Raw genomic sequence first — 19,919 nt, forward strand, 5'->3', positions numbered from 1 at the left:
AGCTAGCTATCTAGCTCCACCCGTACCCACGTCTACCATAGCACCAGCACCACCGACCGCCACCACCGCGCTGTATGTACCACACATACACGCACCGGTGCACCATGGTAAAATCTGAAGAAGAAAAGACAACAAACAACCCAACGATGGCAGGGGAAGGCACGACGGCGTCCACCGATTCGTCGGCTCCATCGAGACTCAGTCGACTTCTTGCAGCTCTGTTTTATAGTTTGAGTTCCATACTCATAGTCTTCATCAACAAAGCTGTATTGACTAATTTCAAGTAAGTAGTGACATCACTGATTTGATATTGAGGTCAATACACGATGACTAATAAACGCCACGTCGATAGGGTGTGAGATTAGTCCCATACGTTTAAAAAGGTGTGTTGCGAAGAGTTATACCAACCGGGTCTAGGGCAATTACCCCCTGGGCAATTACCCCGCACCCTTCCCCTGGCCCTAATCCTAATCCTAATCCTGAACCTAACCCTAACCCTAACCCAAACTCCTAACCCTAAACCTAACCCTAATCCTAATCTTTACTATAACCTTACCACCAACCAGTATTTAGCCGGGGGGTAATTGCCCTCTGGGGGTAATTGCCCGGATGCGTTTTTTTTCAAAGACGGCACAGATTGGGGCATGGCGCGTGTTAAACCTATGGGAAAAACGTTGGGTTAGGGTTTTTGGTTATGGTTATGGTTAGGGTTAGGGTTGGGGTTAGGGTTGGGGTTAGGGTTAGGGTTTGATGGTTAGGGTTAGGTTTAGGGATAGGGTCCCCGATAGATTTTTAGTTTCCCCAATCTGTGCCGTCTAAAAAAAACACGCTGCCCGGATACGATACCAACCAACTGGCTGCGGTGGGATCGCGCGATCGGGCGGGATCGGATCGTGGGAATTTGGAAGGGTACATGTAGGCCAGCGCCAGGGTTCTAGTACATTCTACTTCTTTATTTTCAATCAGTACAGGTTATGAGAAGAGACTACAGCATTTCAACCTGCCATCTCTTGCCCATAGAGATGCCACAGCAAGAGCGGACATGATTTTTGCGCTCTGCTGATGATGGTTAGATAACTTAGAACTTGAGGTTGAGCCTGATATCTACTAGTTCTATGAGCTGAGGTGATACAGATGGGGGATCACTTTTAATTAGTATGGGTAATAAATATCTATCAGTAAATTTATCACACTTCTTCTTTGATTGCCCTACATTACCTTCTTGACGTTATTTCTTCTTCTTTTGTTGACTTCCTCCAGTGTAGTGAACTATGGTTTATTCGCAGAAAAAAATGTGACTAGTCTAGAGTCTACGTCTACATTACAACGTGTAGACCTACTGTACTGACGTACTGTAAAACGTGATAATTTCGTGAATTGGAGCCGACGGCCTTTTTCGCGGCATGAAATTTTCGCGAGTTGCCTCAAACATTCAATGCATATAGTGTAGACAAGAACTTTCACATGCATTTTAATTTCGCGAATTATGGCTCTCACGAAATTCGCAAAAGTAAAATGCACGCGACCATTCCTTGTTTTACAGCATAGAGGTCTACACTGCACTGGGCATGGTACACTAAGGTGGTCAGGAGTAGAACCATTTGAAGAAAACAGACAAAAAACAGGAGAAAAAAGGAATGAAAGCAACAGAGAAAGAACAGAGAAGATATTAAAGGAAGACAGGGGATTGATCATGCTGGAGGTTGACGAGCTATCTAACATCACCAAGGAAGATAAAAACAATACCTCAACAGTACATACAGAACCCTTAGTCATCGATAGAGAATTGAATTTACAATTGCACAAAAAAGCAGGACTACTCAGATCAAAGCTCAGACTGTACCAAGGTAGCTCTTTTTCACAGTGAAGCATAAATGAATGGAGCAAACTTTCCTCAAGCATGGGTGAAAGTATGACTCTCAACAGCTTCAAATCCAACTTGATGGAATTTTTGGCCACAAGAAAAGGTTAAAAGAAATAAAATATCAGGGCACCCCCTGTCCAGTTGTTTTGTATCCACATGCTGATAGATATTCTATCTCAAATTTAGTTTTTTAACCCAAACTGCATGAAACTTACAGAAAATATCTATTATGTATTACCTCTACCTGGTTATTCACCTGTCTTGTCCGGCCCTTGGAAAGACGATGGTCTTGTAATGCTCTCCCAATTTCAGTGTGATATCGAATCATTTATGTAAATTTGAGTCTCGTTACATCATAGAAAATGTTGATTTAGCTTTTGGAATTAAAATATTTTCCAGTATGTAGATAGGCTACATATCACTCATCAGATCTTTCTAATGAATTTGAGCTACATTGTACATTGGTTTATAGAAAGTGTTGATGTGTGCTTCACTTATCGTCAGTTCTGATTTATGCATTACGCTTTATTTGCAATTTTCTCTTTTCTGATTATTTTGCAGATTTCCATCCTATCAGGTTGTGGGTCTCGGTCAGGTGAGTACCAGAAGGAGGGAAGGAGAAGAAAGAGAGAGAGAAAAAAAGTGCTTGTATGCCTTTCATGCACAGAACTTTGAAATTACAAATGCAAAGTAAACAGATAGCCACATATAAGCTAGTGGTTTAAGTTTTTCCTTTTCCATAATGTAATGGAGACTCCAATTTTCTGCTTTGGGGCCATTTTCACGCAATCTCCCATCCCCCTATTCTTCCACTATAGCTGTGTGTCTCGCGCTCAAGATGTATTTTCTCCCGCTTGAAATTTTAATTTTTGCTGGTCCAACTTCAGTTTTGTCAGTACTAGTATGGTCAAGAGTATGGCTAGTAAGATAGCACGCGAGAGCATCTATCACTCTATCACAGCTTCAATGGCCCTCTTGATTTATGTGGGCGATGCCTGGACTTGGAGTTTCTGATGTAATGACAAGTGTAGAGTGGTCTGAATAGTGAGGCCCTGTTTTATCTGGTGTCACCTAGAATATGGGAGTCTGTTCCATATTTTCCTTATAACTGATTTTATCCCTGAGGTAAGCTTAATTTGTAATGTGTAATTATTATTGCTGGAGTATTGTCCCGGGTGTTTTTATTTCCATCAGCTGATGATATATTTCATTTTGTCGTCTTATCTGTATTACCATTCTTTCAACATAGTAAAAATGCTGAATGTAATGAAATCTTGTTTTCATGTATGACAACAGATGGTATCAACGATAGTCATACTCTTTCTGGGAAAAAGTCTGGGCATTGTTCATTTTCCTGACTGGAATTGGCAAATTCCTAGAAAGGTAAGTCTGTAGCAGACTACGTGTGCCTTTGTGGTTTGTCTGTCTTTGGAAAGAGGCAGCCCTGTGCTGTATTCTACCATAGAATAAGTATTTGCTGAAAGCTGAATAAAACGTTACAATTTTTACCAATAGCAGGGCTGCATACTTACCCATTTTTTCTACTGGTGCGACCTGTCTGTCTAACCAGTATGTACCCAGTTTTTCCATCTTTTACTGGTCTATTCTTGAAAAAGTTACTGGTCTGACAGTGATTTTTACTGGTCAGGGACTGTCAGACCAGCGGCAGTGTGCAGCATTGCCAATAGTATCCCTCTTTGTCCACAATATTCATTGCCTATGATTCACATTGCCTATGATTTTGAACATAATAGATAACTTCTGATTTTGCCAAATCTTAAACTTTACAAGTTAGCAATCATGTAGTCCTGAGGGAACTACTGTAAAAGTGGATATTTTCATGTGACTTATTTTTCGTGCTCAGCCCAGTAAGAAGATTTCCATGTGTTTTTAATTCCGCGGAATCAAGACATTAACTACTGGAACATTTTTATGGCAAGCAAAAATAATCATGTGCTTTTATTTTTGCTCTGGTTTCTAGTTGCACGAAGTTCACAAAAATTTCAACACTGCAAAAATTTCCAATTTTACAGTATTCACATAGCACATGAATTGCAGCAGCCTCAATACATTCAAGTCTGAACTGAAGACTTATCTTTTCCAGCAACTTTGTGAATGATGTGTGACACTTTTTGGGAGCTGGGCGCCTTTGAATGTTTCTACAGATAAATGGCGCTATACAAATGCTGTTTCATCATCATCATCATCATCATTCATCATATTCATAAGATTAAAAGAACTGAAATCTCTGATGTGCTTTCATGTCTGTAACTCTAATTCATAGTCTTATGAACTGTACTACAGATTTCCTTGTAATACTTTTGCAATTAATTAAAAAGAAATAAATAGAAAAGTCTTTTTCCTTCCCTTGCCCTGCAGTGTCTTCTGCAATCATTGGAAATCTTGGTAAACACAATGATAAGCTCAGCCTGTAGCTTTGCAATGAATAAAAAATGTATGGTGCTCATACTGTGGGATTCTTTCGATACTGTAAAACGAGGAATGTTCGTGTGTATTTTAATTTCGCGAATTTCGCGAGAGCCAAGATTCGCGAAATTAAAATGCACATGAAAGTTCTTGTCTATATGCATTGAATTTTAGAGGCAACTCGCGAAAATTTCATTTCATTTCATTCAAAAAGGCAGTCGGCTCCAATTCGAGATAATTTCATGCCGCGAAAATATCATGTTTTACAGTAGCCTGATGCTTTGTCCCAAAGGTCCACTTGTTGTCATTCATTGAATACTGGTATTGATTATTGACTGCCTGCATTGTAAGAGTTTTCTTCTTTTTTTTTCTTTAATTTCATTTGTAAAGTCAGTTTTTGCTAACATGACACTGTATAAAAAGTGATAGATAAAGTTAAAATCTTTTAGGCTAGAATGGTCACTTCAGTTTGTTTAGCTGTTGCATCTCCTGCATTAAAACTTTTGTATTCATTTGCAGATATGGCCCTTACCACTTATATACATTCTGAATCTCGTCTTTGGCCTGGGTAGCACAAAACGACTAAAGTAAGTAAAATCCAATGTAACCTCTAATCACTGTACTTGTCACTATGTGCGCACTGCTAGGGAACAAACATCACTGTCAGTCATACTATCTCACTGGTACTTGAGATACTAATCCTGCTATGTGTATGTCATATTTTTCTGCTATATTAGATTGTGATGTAAATATTTCAACAATAAAGTGGATGGTAGAATGTGAGTCATTTCATGATTGGCCAAGTGAGAAAAAGGACAACAATAACAAACACCTGGCATGTGAAAATAATGTTACTTGTGATTACTTTAACGATGCTGCATGTACATGTATTTGTGGAAGGTATAAAGATAAAGGACAACCAGTGCGTGCCATAAAAACAAGTGATGTGGGATATGGGAGCGCTGTGGTGTAGTGGGTGAGCCCCTGGTCACTTGAGGAGGGGGTTCTCGGTTCAAATCACACCCTACCCTTAATGTGGATAGGATGTTATACTCACCCCAGCCTCTAGGCCTCTAATCTCTTGAGTAGGTGGTTCTAAGTTCAAATCCCACGTACTTGTACTCATGGATAGGATAGTTTTAACCCACCATGTTACGCTTGAACCCACAGTGTAAATAGGAGCGAGACAGTGCTGTAGTGATAGCAATGACAGGATTGGGAGGACCCTTGTGGTTCCAACAGTGTTAATACTGAAGGGACGACCCTTGATAAATGAGACATACTGGGTATTAAAGATAATAAAAAGTTTTGGTACCTCAAAAGTTTCCCTGAATTTCCTTGTCTTGGTTTGTGTTTCACGTTAAAGTACGTTGTCTGTGAGAATTACTCGCCCCAAAGTGCTCTCATGTCTTAGTACCGTAAAGTTCCGTGTATAAGACGCACTATTTTTTCGTCGGAAAACGTTGAAAATCGGGGGTGCGTCGTATACACGGGTACAGTCGAATCATGGAAAAAAATCCGTCATGTACACCCAATTTTATAAGGCCAACTTGGGGCCATGTATGCCCATCGACGTTTGGAAGGTAAGCAATCACTAAAACTTACGTATAAAAGAGCGATCTTTCAATCTGGACACACACAAAAGCTGGAAATACGAGATAAACTTACATCGGCCTTGTGCAGTAACGATGTATCAATCTGGCCAGCATAGACAACAGCTGTAACAGCACTGCTGTATGCTACCGATGTCAGTCTACCAAGCTACCAACAGCTAACCTAGTAGCTGGAATACGCGATGTACAGGTATCATTACTAAATTACCGATACCGTAAAACTTATCAATGTACTAGTATCAATATGGTCATAGACAAAAGCTGTAAGATACGGAGTAAGATCGACACTATGTCACCGTAAATATGAACGATGTGTGAAGCATGCATGCATATCCATGTCGTTCGTTTGCTCTTCATTTCACGAGTGCAAGGCCAGCTAGGATAGCATAGCTACACTGTAGCTAGCTAGCTAGCTAGCAAGCCTTTGGCAAAGGCAGCAGCTGCAGAGAGGCTTTTGCAATGGACTCGCGTGCACACAGCGATCGGATCAAAGCGCGCTTGCCCGTTGCGCGCTGTGTGTGCAAGTCCATTGCTCTCTGTGTGCGCGTGCTGAAATTACAGCGAGCTGCCTTTTGCAAAAGGCTAGCAATGTGCATACAAGCATGGTACAAGAGACACACATGTTACTGGTAACAGTGCATGAGTGTAATTACCGTACGCACCGTACGTCTTGCCGTATGATCCCTCTGCTACACTTGTTGATGTTTTTCTTATTTTTCGTAATGAACCTTCCAGTCTGATATGCGTCAATATGCGAGACACCCTCTGCTATGTATGACAGCAAAGATCGTACTGTACACTCATGAGTACGATATGCATGACACATGTACCACGATTGAAAGGCGAAACAATAGCAAGTGAGTACCGAGACAAGTCTCGCATTTTGCGTCTTCCATATTTTGTTGATGTCCGATGAATACCGTTAAAAGAAAATATAAAAGGAAACGAAAAATAGAGCAAATACATGCTGCATTCTAGGGAAATTTTGAGCTGAAATAATATGTATGACACACGCAATATTTGCATGGACATTTTCGTGTTTTGTTTTGTTTTTTTAATTTTAGGTTCGAAATTAGGGGTGCGTCTTATACACGGGTGCGTCTTATACACGGAACTTTACGGTAATCATGCAATAATGGTTTCGTACCAGAGCCGTCGCCGTACGGCGTCGATAAATATTGTACGAAACCACTGACTGCGACCAGCAGCGTGCAGCCCATTGTACGCATAGCTAACTGCGACCAGCAGCCCCATACGCATAGCGTAATGGGGCTTCGCATTGTAGCATTCAGGATCATGACAGAATTAGTATCGCGGGTAAATGGCAACTTAAAATCCAAAAATTTCTTCGATTTGAAGACTTACCAATTAAGTTGAAGTATTGAAAACAGGCTTCGAACAACGTTTGGTTCTGCCAATAGTCCCTTTCTTTTCGAATTGATGACTGAATGTGACTCGGTCGAGAGGACCTTGGGAGAGCTACGACACTGACTACTACGGCCAGCGCATGTGCACACAAACATCTTATCCGTTGATGGATTTGAAATTGTGCGCATGTGATGTGTTCGCATGCACTGGCTGTAGTATTCAGTGTATGGTAGCTCTCCCAAGGTCCTCTCGACCGAGTCACATTCAGTCATCAATTCAAACAGAAAGGGACTATAGGCAGAACCAAACGTTGCCTGAAGCCTGTTTTCAATACTTCACCTTAATTGGTAAGTCTTCAAATTGAAGAATTTTTGGGATTTTAAGTTGACATTTATCCTGCGATACTAAATCTGTCATGATCCTGAATGCTACAATGCGAAGCCCGATTACGCTATGCGTATGGGACTGCTGGTCGCTATGCGTAGGGGGCTGCTGGTCGCAGTTAATTGCATGATTACTAAGACATGAGATCACTTTGGGGCGAGTAAGTCTCACAGTGTTAGTTATATGAAAGGTACTTTAACCTGAAACACAAACTAAGACAAGGAAATTCAAGGAAACTTTTGAGGTACCAAAACTTTTTATTATCTTTAACAATGATGATAACAATTTGTATAGTAGTAGTAGTAGTAGTAGTAGTAGTAGTAGTAGTAGTAGTAGTAAATACAATATATGACAATAGTGATAGTATTGATAATAAGGAAAAAAGGAAGTAATTACTATCATTAGCACTTGAGTATTACGTCCTTGTATTTGTTGGTTTTGCAAGATGGTGGTTATTTGTATTTCCTGTTTCTTCTATTTCAGTCTGCCTATGTTCACTGTTCTCAGGAGATTTTCTATCTTATTCACAATGATTGCAGAATATTTAGTTTTAGGGTGAGTATGGAAAATAAGTATTGTACCATCAAAATTGACCAAAACCCTTAAGTACATTGTAATGAAATTATTATATCCCATTTTATTTGCCTTAGATGGCAATATGGCTGTGATTTAGCAATACCCAAAGTCATCAATTGTAAGAATGCAGAATGTAAACAAGCATAGATTGTGTTTTCTGTTATTCTTTGGAGCAGTTCAAAAACAGGCTGTACATGCTCACATGATTTCCATACCTGCCAACTGTTCAGTTTTAATCTTAATGTTCAGATTTTTCACTAAAGAAAACGCATTAATTTCAGTGTTTTCTGATTTATTTCGAAATATCTGTTAATAGTAAAGTATATGAAATTTATGAAAGTTCAGATTATTTTTAAATAATTTTTCTTTGTTTGTATAGATTTATTAAGTGTCAGGGTTGGCAGGTATGCAACAAAGGTTTGCTTGGATTAAGGAGCAAAATGCCAATTAAGGAATTGACAAAAGAGTTTTGAACTTTTAATTATGTTCTACCCTGCGACTTGTGTTTAGGAAATCTTTGAAGTACACTTGAGAATACTGTAATAAATTTGGGATATTTCAGAAAGAATGTGTATATTTGCCTGTAATGAGTAAATGCACACCAGTTTCCCTCGCCTATTTACTCTCTCTGCTCATTTTTATGTTTACCTTTTCCAGTGTAAGAGCATCACTGAAGGTCCAGGTTGTTGTAATCTCCATGATAGTTGGTGCAATTATTGCTGCCAGGTAAGAAAAGCCCTTTGTGAAAAAAATCCATCTTCCTTTTGATCCACTGAGGACAAGCTGATTTTGCCAATAACCAAGAATAACATATAGAATAACTATAACATAACCCAAGAAAGGTAGTCACATTTGATTACTGGTTACTTGTTTGAAATCACTAATGTGCAAACACACAAAAGTGGTCATACTTTACACATATCGTTGCTGGGGCGACAAGACCTCGTATCTGAAATTTTGGTGAAAATGACTTTTTTTGATTAATGGTCAGATAATCAGTTAAGTCATGTTCTGTCCAAATCCTAGCTGTCTTACCCCAAAGATAAAGCCACCACGGCATGTCGAATAGAAGGGCTCTCCCATTTGATGCAGTGCCTTGGCTGCCATTTTTTTTGCTCTCCTGAACATTTGACATTTTGTAGATACGAGGTCTTGTCGCCCCAGCGACATCATGTAGTACCCATTTCTCCAGTAGTTGGAGCTTCACCTTAACCAACTGAGGGCATGCTGATTTTGCTATAATGCACCATTCCCATAGACACCTGCCCGAACATACTCAAGACTAGTCTTCAACAGGTTAAACCAGACTTTAGGCTGCTTGTACAAGTAATATTAGGCTGAGCAATTAAGAGTGTGATTCTGTTCTGTGCCATCAAAACATATGAGACTTCACTATTCCATACATTTCTTGTTAAATTTCCAATTAATGTGGTTGGGTAAAAGGGTTCAGTTTTAAATCTTTGAAACAAATCATGGCCAGGATGATAGTGGGGGGTGAATATGTTGTGTGTGAGCCTCAAACAGTTTCAGTTACTAGTTTGAAGTCAAAAGAAATTAAGAGCAAGAGTGCTATCATTGTTCTGCGATAGAGAATCTTATTTCAAGACTTTATTCTAATATGATAATTTCACCCATGATATACATGTATCGTTTTCATGAAATGGGTTGACTTCAATGCAAAGGAAAATGTAATCACTAGTTAGATAATCTATGTACAACAAATAACATTGCGTCATAAATCCGTAAGCCTATGGATGTAGCTTTTTACATTCTTTAGTCTTGCTTACGTCTGGTGCAAAAATATCTCTTACCCTGGCAGTGCTGACCTATCCTTCAATGCGCTGGGCTACCTTTTCATTCTAACCAACGATGTCTTCACAGCGGCCAATGGTGTCGTCATGAAGAAGAAACTAAATGCCAAGGTAAGACCTCGTCATAGTCTTTCTTTCTGCTGCCCTCCCTCTGTCTTTCCATCTTCACTGTCTTCCTATTTCCTCTCCTACAGTACATCTTTTTTCCTCTTCTTTCTCCTTCTACTCCTTCTCCGGCATCTTCCTCGTATTCTTCTCTTCTTCTTTTTTTCATATTCCTCTTTCTGTTCTTCCTCCTCCTCCTCCTCCTTGTTCTTCTCCTTCTTCTCCTCCTACTGTTCCTCTGATTCGCATCTGTCTTCATTTGGATGTGTAACAGTCTCCTCATTTTGCTGCCTTTGGCATCAAAATTAATAATGTGTAAGAAATATTATCATACTACATGTAGTTGTACACATCGTTGAAAACAATTTTGTAATGAGTTTGTAATGCTGCCTATTTTGCTGTATACGCCAAATATTTTGCGAGGTTTTTATTTTCGCGAATTTCACTAGTCAGGTGCTATTCGTGAAATTAAAGACAGGCGAAAATAGTGAGTCTGATTCCGATATGAATGTCACGTACACGTATACATTTCTTCGTTCAGTTCAGTACTCTATGATTCCAAATTTAACCACTCGTGAAATTGTCAGGAAGTCGTGATTACCGAAAATTTAGACTCACTAAATATATGGTGTATACAGTATTGTGAAAACTTTGCTCATTGGACACATCTTTCTTTTGTGCAACAGGAGTTGGGAAAATATGGCATTTTGTATTACAATGCCGTCTTCATGCTTCTGCCCACTCTGGCCGTGTCCTATGCTACCAATGACCTACAGAGGGCGATAGACTTCCAGCATTGGCACGACACATTTTTTCTCTGCATTTTTTTTCTCTCCTGTGTCATGGGGTAAGTTGTGATGCCTGAAGTCTGATGAGCTTTCTAAAGGTCACATAGGGGTCAAGAAATACTCGCCTGAGAATGATTTAGTTTAGTGATGTAGTGATAGGGAAGACTCATAGGAGTCATTTCAATATGATGTGAAGGTTCTGAGATGAACTTTATGTTGCCAAAGCCCGAATGCACAGACTAGTTTTGATAGATTCTCACAGGGAGGGAAAAGAAATGAAAAAACAACAACAGCAACAATAACAACAACAACAACAGCAACAACAACTAAGAAAACAAAGTGTGTAGTTGTCCTCTCTGGTAAGTGTTTTAAAGCTGAAGTGTATTAATTGACCTTCTTTGAAGGAAACTGGTTAATTTTGATTTTCTTTCTGTTATGCAATGCAATATTGCTTGTATAAATGATAATTTCTTACACTGTGAGTCGATATTTAGATTGCAATACATACTTCCCTTGGAGTTTTGATTTGTTTGTTTAGTCATTTCATATGATAATCAAACTGAAATTAGGATAAGAGCATTAATCATATTTTCTTGTAATTCAACAAGGCTTCTATAATTCAATACTGAGTGAACCAGTGTGCTGGGATGCTGAAATAGCCAAATATCAAACAAAGGGAGACCTAAATATCAGACCTATCATTCAAAGAGAGATAAAACCAGATGGGAGTAACAAAGTATTCTGTCATCTCTCCAAGGTTTGTGCTGATGTACTCCATAGTCTTGTGTACCAGTCTCAACTCACCACTCACTACTACCATCGTTGGCTGCCTCAAGGTATGATTCATAAAGGTCATGTGATCAATATGTCATCTGCTGACTCCCCAAGTCTGGATAGGATGCTTCTGGTTACTACATAGAAGGAGATTGTATATCACATCCAAACTTCAAAAGTAGTGCAAGATACTGCTGCAGCCACTTAGATGCACAGTCTGTGATATGTAGTATGCATTCATTCAATACCAGTCTATTGCATGTGTATAATCTTCAAACTTTGAAACGTAAGAGTTGAATTAAAAAAAGAATAAGCTAAATATAGCCCATTGTTATTGATTTCATATTGGTCATCTGCAGTGCCATCTTCAGTTTAATATCGAAAAAGGTCACTAGAATCATTACTAAGCTTATATTAAGGTGACTGGATGGAAAATGAAAATCTTGATTAATATTCCTGCAATGTGACATACTACTATGTCATGACATTGCCTGGTCTCTGGTATGAGGTTTTCAATCTTTGCAGAAAACAGCTGTATCTGTACTGTACAGCTTGCAGGTTATTTCTGTGTCAGTTTTAAGAACTTTTGGGAAGATGAACACTGTAAAGTAGTGGTTTGCTTTCTTCATTTACTATCAGAAGAGATGCAAATATTTTTAGTGTAATGCAGTGTCTTGGAAAATGTGAAGTGACTGGTGATGACATGTAGGAAGGGAAATTAAACTGATAATCCTGTGACATCAAAGACCTGAGAGTAACAGCAACTTCCCATCTGTACCATATGTCCTTTCCACAGAATCTTTGTGTCACATATGCCGGGATGTTCTTTGGCGGAGACTACATTTTCAGCTGGACCAACTTTATTGGGCTCAACATCAGGTATGGTTGTGAACAGAATACTGTAAAACAAGGAATGTTCGCATGCATTTTGATTTCGCGAATTTCATGAGAGCCAAGATTCAAGAAATTAAAATGCACATGAAAGTTCTTGTCTACACTATATGCATTGAATGTTAGAGGCGATTTGCGAAATGTTCATGCCACGAAAAAGGCTGTCGGCTCCAATTCGCGAAAAACTTCATGCCGCGAAAATATTGTGTTTTACAGTAGCATTGACTCCCCAGACTGTAGTGTCACCTGTTTTCCTTCCCACTGCTGTCAGTCATAGGCTCCAACAAACTGGATATTAAATATGTTGAAAAGCATTTGTCCAGAAATAAAAACAAAGAAATAAACAGAAATTGTGTGCCGAAATTTGTGGGCATTTCAAAGAAAATTATATACTCTGTATTCCATTCAAAATTATGTGCTGAAGTCAGTCTTTTTAATATTACATTTGGCTTTTAGAACTTTGAATTCAGTTGGTGCCACACCATCCACAACCAAAACAGACTTCTATGACACTGATAGTTTAAAGTTTTGCACAAGTGTGAATTTCTAGATCTCTGAAAAATATGTACAAGAAATAACATGGATGTGTGCAAACTGTTGCAACATTCTTGCAGACAGTACTTTGTTATTATGAGGCCCTAATGGTATTCAAAGTCAATACAGTGCACTCCCGTTGTAACGAAATGCTCAGGACCGGCAGTTTCCTTTCGTTATAGCGAAATTTCGTTGTAACCGAACAAATACAGTATAATAACAAAAACAAGGAAACCACGCATATATCAAATTCTGTTTGTTGAATACTCATCTTACACTGTGCAGCTATGTGAAACGGGATGGTACACTGTACCTTTTAAATTTTGTTAGGATATTACATTAAAGAGAGCATAAAATTGACGAAAACTTTGCGTGACACATGGAGCGAACACACCGTGATGTGAAGCGTTCGTCCGTGCTTGTTCCGCTACGTATTTTCGAAAGCGATCCGCATTTCGTTATAACGAAGCACATTTCTTTTGTTTTTCTTCGTCGGTGGGGCTGGGAAAAGACTTCATTATAACGAAAATTTCGCTATAACCGTGTTTGTTATAAGCGAATTTTGTACCATAGACATTAATGGTGATAATTTTGGGACCAGAAGTTTTACTTCGTTATAACGAAATTTTGTTATAACCGTGCTCGTTGTAACGGGAGTGCACTGTAACATGATTAATTGTAGTTCCTTTTTCTTTATTTTGACAAGCCAAGATACTTCTCAGACCATTTACTGTAGTGAATAGAAGATATTTTCCCCCTTTGCAGCTCTATCCAGCCATCTCATTTAAATAGGTGTGTGCTGTTTGACGTAGAGGAGACTGGTGGGGTCTCTATTATACAGATATAGACTAGATTTTTCTGGGCATTGCTGATAATATTACCCCGTTGGATATCAACTCCATGCTATGACCCGAGTTGAAATCCCTCAGATGGGGCAATCATATTGACAATGCACCAAATAAAAGCAGTTCATACCTGTTTTATAAGCCTAATAGAAATAAGGGAAATGTTACTTGCCTGATTGCAATCGCACTAGCCAATTCAGACATCAGGTTCTGCCATAGACATTTGCATTCTGATGGCACAGGTCACCTATCGCATTATTCATGTGCACAGGTCCATGTACATTGTACATGTTGTGTTTATACCAGCAAAGAGAGCGGTTTCATATTATGAGGTTGGTTAGGCACTATAGGAGCAGTTTTGGTGATATACTATGAGGCTGTGCACAGGCAATTTTTTGATTGATGCCCCCGATTTTCAACCAATCAGAATCAATTAATGCTTTGAAAGATATTGTTTGGTTTTGTTATTGTTTTTTGTTTTTTGCATATTATGATTATTTATATTCATATGAAGTGCTGTGTATAAATGCATCTATCATTGCACAACTGGCAACGTAATTGATATATAACTAGTAACACACAGATATCACCAGTATCTGTCATTGGATGGTTGACACTGATGCCTTCCTTTTATGCCTCTTTACCTCCACAGTGTCGCAGGAAGTCTTATCTACTCCTACATCACCTTCATGGAGAAACAGCCCCAGACCCGAGGGGAGGCATCCAACCAGAAGCAGCCTCTGGAGAATGGAGGGACCAAGGCGTAGGATGGATAGAAGGTGTGGCTGGTACAGTGAATGGATAGAGGGTGTAGCTGGTACCATGGATGGATAGAGGGTGTGACTGGTACAATGAATGGATAGAAGGTGTGGCTGGTACCATGGATGGCTAGAGGGTTTGACTGGTACCATGGATGGATAGAGGGTGTGGCTGGTACCATAGATGAATTTAGGGTGTGACTGGTACCATGGATGGCTAGAGGGTTTGACTGGTACCATGGGTGGATTGAGGGTGTGGCTGGTACCATGGATGGATTTAGGGTGTGGCTGGTACCATGGATGGCTAGAGCTCCTCTGGGGAATCTCAGGGGAGTCAGAGCTCATGGTGTACAGAGACCTGTGGTAGAGAGACTCCTCCACTCACTGGCTGAGATTTATGCTGCCTTGAATCAAAACTTTGACGGTTTGATTTCCTCCTTCTGAGGCCAAACTATACCCCACATCTTTGTAAATCACTTCATTTCTGTACTTGAATCTCCCTTTGCTATCTAACCTCCCTAAATAGCATTCTAGACCTCTTATGTGGAAGTGGGCCCATCATGTCTTTGTAAACGTGAAACCTTAAAAGACTTGACCTTCATGCATTACGGCACAGGACCACAGTTTTTCTCATCAGACTTATCTGAGACGAGTGCTGTAAGAAGGAGTTAGATCCACAGAATGTGGGTGTGTCCAAACTTAGGCATGTGTGTGATGATAGCGTAGTCAAGTGGACTAATCCTTCTGCCCCTTTTTTAGGTCTTCAGTATTTTTTAGTGGCTTATGTCTCTTTGATACCAAAGTCATGTATGTTACATCTCTGTGATGTTTTCTAACAGGTCACAAAGTCATAAAAAAGATACGCTGATATTTTACTCTGTGTATGTATGTGTGTGTGTGCATGCATGTGTGTGTTTCATATTTATAAGTATAAATTGAATAGGTCTCAGTTTGTCATAAGATTATTTTTTTATCTTTTTACGCCTGCCTTTGTTTTATATAAAAATATCCATCTCAATACTTTTAATGTCTGAAGTAGCCTAGTTAACTTTCAAGATTCAGTTTAGATGAAAAACACTAGATAAAAAGTTACATGTAACTGAGAAATTAAAAGAAGGACACAAACAGTATTCAGCGACTGTAGACTTTTGATCTGAGATTCAAGTATATGACGGCTTGCTGTATCAACAACTCTACTCAAACATTGGAAATTCAGAGAATATGTGTTCAGAATATGAAAAATTAGAAATGTAATTTGTGCCCAAGTTAATAACAACTTCTTATTTGGGGGGGGGGGGGGGTGTTGCATGTTGTGTAAGACTGATGGATGTAGTACTGTTCTACATGTACACACAAGAATTCTTGAATTCACAGAGGAGATGTCATGAGTTTCATGACAAGCTAGGGTGTCCACTTTATAGTTTCCATCAACTGCAATTTACAGTCACATTTCACTTTTCTGTACAATCCCAGCTTGAAGGTTACTGTAAATGTGGAGGTTTCGTGGTGTGGAAATTGTCGTGCATTTCGCGCAACCAGAAACTAGTGCGAAAATAAAAGCACGCGAATATTTTTGATTGTCATATGTTCCCGTACTTACTGCCTTGATCCCGCGGAATTATAAACATGCAAAAACGCACAAAAAATCAGTCGCGCAAAAATATCCATTTTTACAGTAAGATAAAGGTCAATCTTTCATTCCTCAACGTGTGATTTTCATGATTTTTATGCACCAAAGGTCATTCTTCTTTGTTATAAAAGATTTTTAATAGGAATATTATACATTATGGAGATTGTTTGTGTTTGATGAAGCTGTACTGTAAAAGCGGAGATTTTCACGTGAGTAATTTTTTGCACTCGGCCAGGTTAGATGAACTTCGCCTGTTTTAAATTCTGAGGAATCAGGATATTAACTACCAGAACATATGTCATGCAAAAATATTTGCGTGCTTTATTTTCAAGTTAGCTTCTGGTGCAAAGCGCAAAATTTCGTGAACATTTCCACACCTCAAAAATTTCCACTTTTACAGTTGGTCAAGATTCTAGACTGTTTTGTTTTTTATGTATGTAAGTGAAGACGCAAATGCTGTATGTAACACAGTGCTGGAAGATACTGTATATGATTCAGTGTGGTGTTAGTGTGTCTGTGTCTGTGTCTGTGTGTGGTTTATTTTTTGATACTGCAAGATGTAAAACTGTTTTTATCGATAGTATGCAGGTGAAAAGTAGTATTTGACTTTGTGGAGCCGTCCTCCAATTTTGTGAAGAAAGTTATACTTGAAGGAAGAACGTTGAAACAGTATGGCACAAACTTTTAAAGCGCATTCTCCCTAGCCCTAATCGTGATGCAATGGTTCATATGTAGAGTTAGCAGACACCTTTCTATGTGTTCATGTAGTGCTACAAATGTCTTCCAACCACAGAACATATTGATATCATACTGTGATGGGGAATTTAAATAAGCAATGTGTTGATGGATGCATTTGTATACAAATGTTACAACTTTTACAGAAAGGTGCCACTGTGCTGTCTATTGAAGCAAAACTGATGTGCAGTACACAGGAAGTCTTGGATCAGTATCACAGCAACATCTTTTGTCGAAATAGATATCTTTTTTTTTTGTGACAATCATAAGTTTAGCACACATTTTTATTGCATGGCCAGTAATGACAACAGACCTTAATGATCCATACAATGTATTACTGTCTAACCTACATTGATAAGCATGTGTTAAGAAGTCATTATGAGATGGCATCTCACCATCTTTGAAGAGGTTTGACTTATTAATGAAGATTTGCAATTATCTGTAATTATTTATATTATTTGATGTGATGGAATTTGGCATTTTAATTGTTGACCCTTTATATTGTATGACAATTATGCAGTTTCTGAAAGGACTCTTTAATAGAAAATACCATTGCATCGTTCAACATCAGGCGATATTTTTCTCTACTGCTGTACTCATGTCTATCTTACCATTGCTTATTGATGGCTGAAGTACATTTTCATTTTATAAACATCACCTTAATATTTTATTTATTGGCAAGATGCATACATTATGCTGTTTTTACAGCTTACAGTGTACAATGACATATATTATGTCTATGTAAGGAAATACAGTGTTGGAGAGATTTTGCAGAATGTACTTTCATGTGTGTGGCTTCATTCAATCATGATTTGGAGAAGATTAAACTATATTAATATAATTTAACAATATTAATATAATTTATTCTCAAAGATGTAAAGATATGTATCATATCTGCCCATAATTGGAATCACATTTTTACCCTTCACTCAATATGCATATTACATGTAGTTATGATGGTAGATGGTACCTAGTTTATGAGTAAGAATTCTGTACTCACTCGATTTATATCACTGCCTAAAAAGTATTAGTTCCTTAATCTCTACTCCTCACTTATCCTTTACCATCTTGGGTAATTAATCAAGCCTAACCTACTCTTATCCTAATGGTCTATCACAAGCCTTTCAAAGTAGTAAACCAAGTCCTGACCTTTATTTGTGACTTCCTGTATCATCTAATAACAATTCAACCCTCACTATTTTACTGATTTGGCTGTCAAAAAAGAAAAAAGAAAAAAGACTTGGCTGAGAAATGAGAACCACAAGGGCCAGGAAATCTTGGGGTAGATTCCCGCATGGTGTATGCCTTCTTGAAGACTGTTTATGCCGTGTATTTTTTGTGTTTCCTATTTTGGCGAATTTCCCGAGTCAGATGCCATACGCGAATTCCACAACACTTGAAAATATCAGCTCTGTGATCCAATAGTACATGTATGTGTACATGTAGGGGTATGTAGCCACAGTACATACACGTGTACAGTCAACCTTGCTTAAGTTGACCTCGCATGTAAAGTCAGAGATCTCTTCAAGTTCTGTTCTCTTTATACTCTCCTGATTTTAATCCCTCATAAGTCAAATTTTCTCAAAGTTGAAGCCATTTCTTCAGTCCAAATAGATTCCACTTAGGCAAGGTTGACTGTACATGTAGTACATGAATAAGGTGTGCGCTACTATAATACAGTTTAGTTGGCCCAAGTCTGCACGTTACTGTGTGAATGGATGCACCCACCACTCTGTGCATTAACATATTCCATAAGCATAAATTTAGCAATTTGTTAAACTGTTGGGAAGTTCAAATTTGCAAAAAAAAAAGTAGACTTGCTGAACTGTATATGGCATATACAGTAACCTATTTTACACACACTGTCCATTCTGACCTTAACCCTAATCAGGCCGGGCTTTTTTGGCTATGCTAAAACCGGAGGGGGGCGGATTCCCCCCCCCCCCCCCCCCCCGAGATCTCGGCCATTGGTGGTGCGATCGCGACGAAATTTGGCATGCATGACACCCACGTCATAATCTACAAGATTGTGTCATAAAATTTTTTGAAAAAAATCAATTTCTAATTTCAATTAATTATGCAAATTTAGCTCAAGATCATATTTTAGCCTAATTAAAAGCATTGAGAGTCTACTTGTTGGTCTGTTAATCTGTTTTAGCATATCCAACAATTGTACATCACAAAAACTTCCAAAACTCATTTCAATTTTATGTATTTTATTGTTTTCAGAATTTCTTATGTATTTCTCTGTTTTTCAACTTTTGGTTTTTCTTTGTTTTTTTTTATTGGAAATTGTCACTGACCACTTTTCTACCATAATTCGCATAAAATTAGTCAATGAAAGTGATTAATTGTAAAAATAATCAGGTTTTTATGACTTTCATGACAAGTGGGACTTGAAACAGTCCCACGTGTTTCCATAGGAAATGTACACAAAATCACCAAATTGTGCCCGTTTTTGGGCGACACGTCGTTACAAAAATGGGCGTGGCTTCGAAAAAGTATGCGCAGACGTTGCAAATTTGGTCTCAAAAGTTGCGCGAGACTTGAATGAAGAAAGTCAAGAAGCCTCGCGACAAGGCTTTCTCGCGTTACAGAATTATAGCACGAAACGTCGAGGGGGGGGGGGGCGGATTCTGCCTCCCCGGCCCTGTTAGGGTTAATGTGCTAAAGTAGGTACCGGTACTTGACAATGCAGGGATAGACATATAGCAAACTAGACTAACAGTGAAGAGGCTGCTCTTGATAACTCAATCATTATTTTCATCATCTGCATCACCACCATCATCCATTTTCTTCATCATTATCATACTCGC

General features: G+C 38.7%; 1 protein-coding gene across 1 annotated transcript; it reads left to right on the plus strand.

Annotated features, from left to right (window-relative positions):
- Positions 1 to 146: 146 nt before the first annotated feature.
- Positions 147 to 14,762, plus strand: LOC139725283 (solute carrier family 35 member D2-like protein). Its single transcript, XM_071636370.1, has 11 exons — positions 147 to 283; positions 2,426 to 2,459; positions 3,161 to 3,247; positions 4,811 to 4,878; positions 8,140 to 8,211; positions 8,890 to 8,958; positions 10,052 to 10,154; positions 10,835 to 10,995; positions 11,694 to 11,772; positions 12,507 to 12,589; positions 14,633 to 14,762. The coding sequence occupies exons 1-11, from the start codon at positions 147 to 149 to the stop codon at positions 14,745 to 14,747; spliced, it is 1,008 nt and encodes a 335-aa protein (XP_071492471.1). The 3' UTR covers positions 14,748 to 14,762.
- The last annotated feature ends 5,157 nt before the right edge of the window (positions 14,763 to 19,919 follow it).

This window comes from Diadema antillarum, unplaced genomic scaffold (genome assembly GCF_040938485.1).
Source record: "Diadema antillarum isolate AM-2024a unplaced genomic scaffold, OU_Dant_1.0 seq00000030_RagTag, whole genome shotgun sequence".
In the NCBI taxonomy this organism is placed as follows: Eukaryota; Metazoa; Echinodermata; class Echinoidea; order Diadematoida; family Diadematidae; genus Diadema; species Diadema antillarum.

Bases quoted from the DNA above. Each gene is read 5' to 3' on its own strand.
- LOC139725283 (XM_071636370.1), top strand. From the start codon at position 147: ATGGCAGGGGAAGGCACGACGGCGTCCACCGATTCGTCGGCTCCATCG. The intron at 8,959-10,051 runs GTAAGAAAAGCC...TTACCCTGGCAG, and splicing joins GGTGCAATTATTGCTGCCAG to TGCTGACCTATCCTTCAATG. The intron at 10,996-11,693 runs GTAAGTTGTGAT...CATCTCTCCAAG, and splicing joins TTTCTCTCCTGTGTCATGGG to GTTTGTGCTGATGTACTCCA.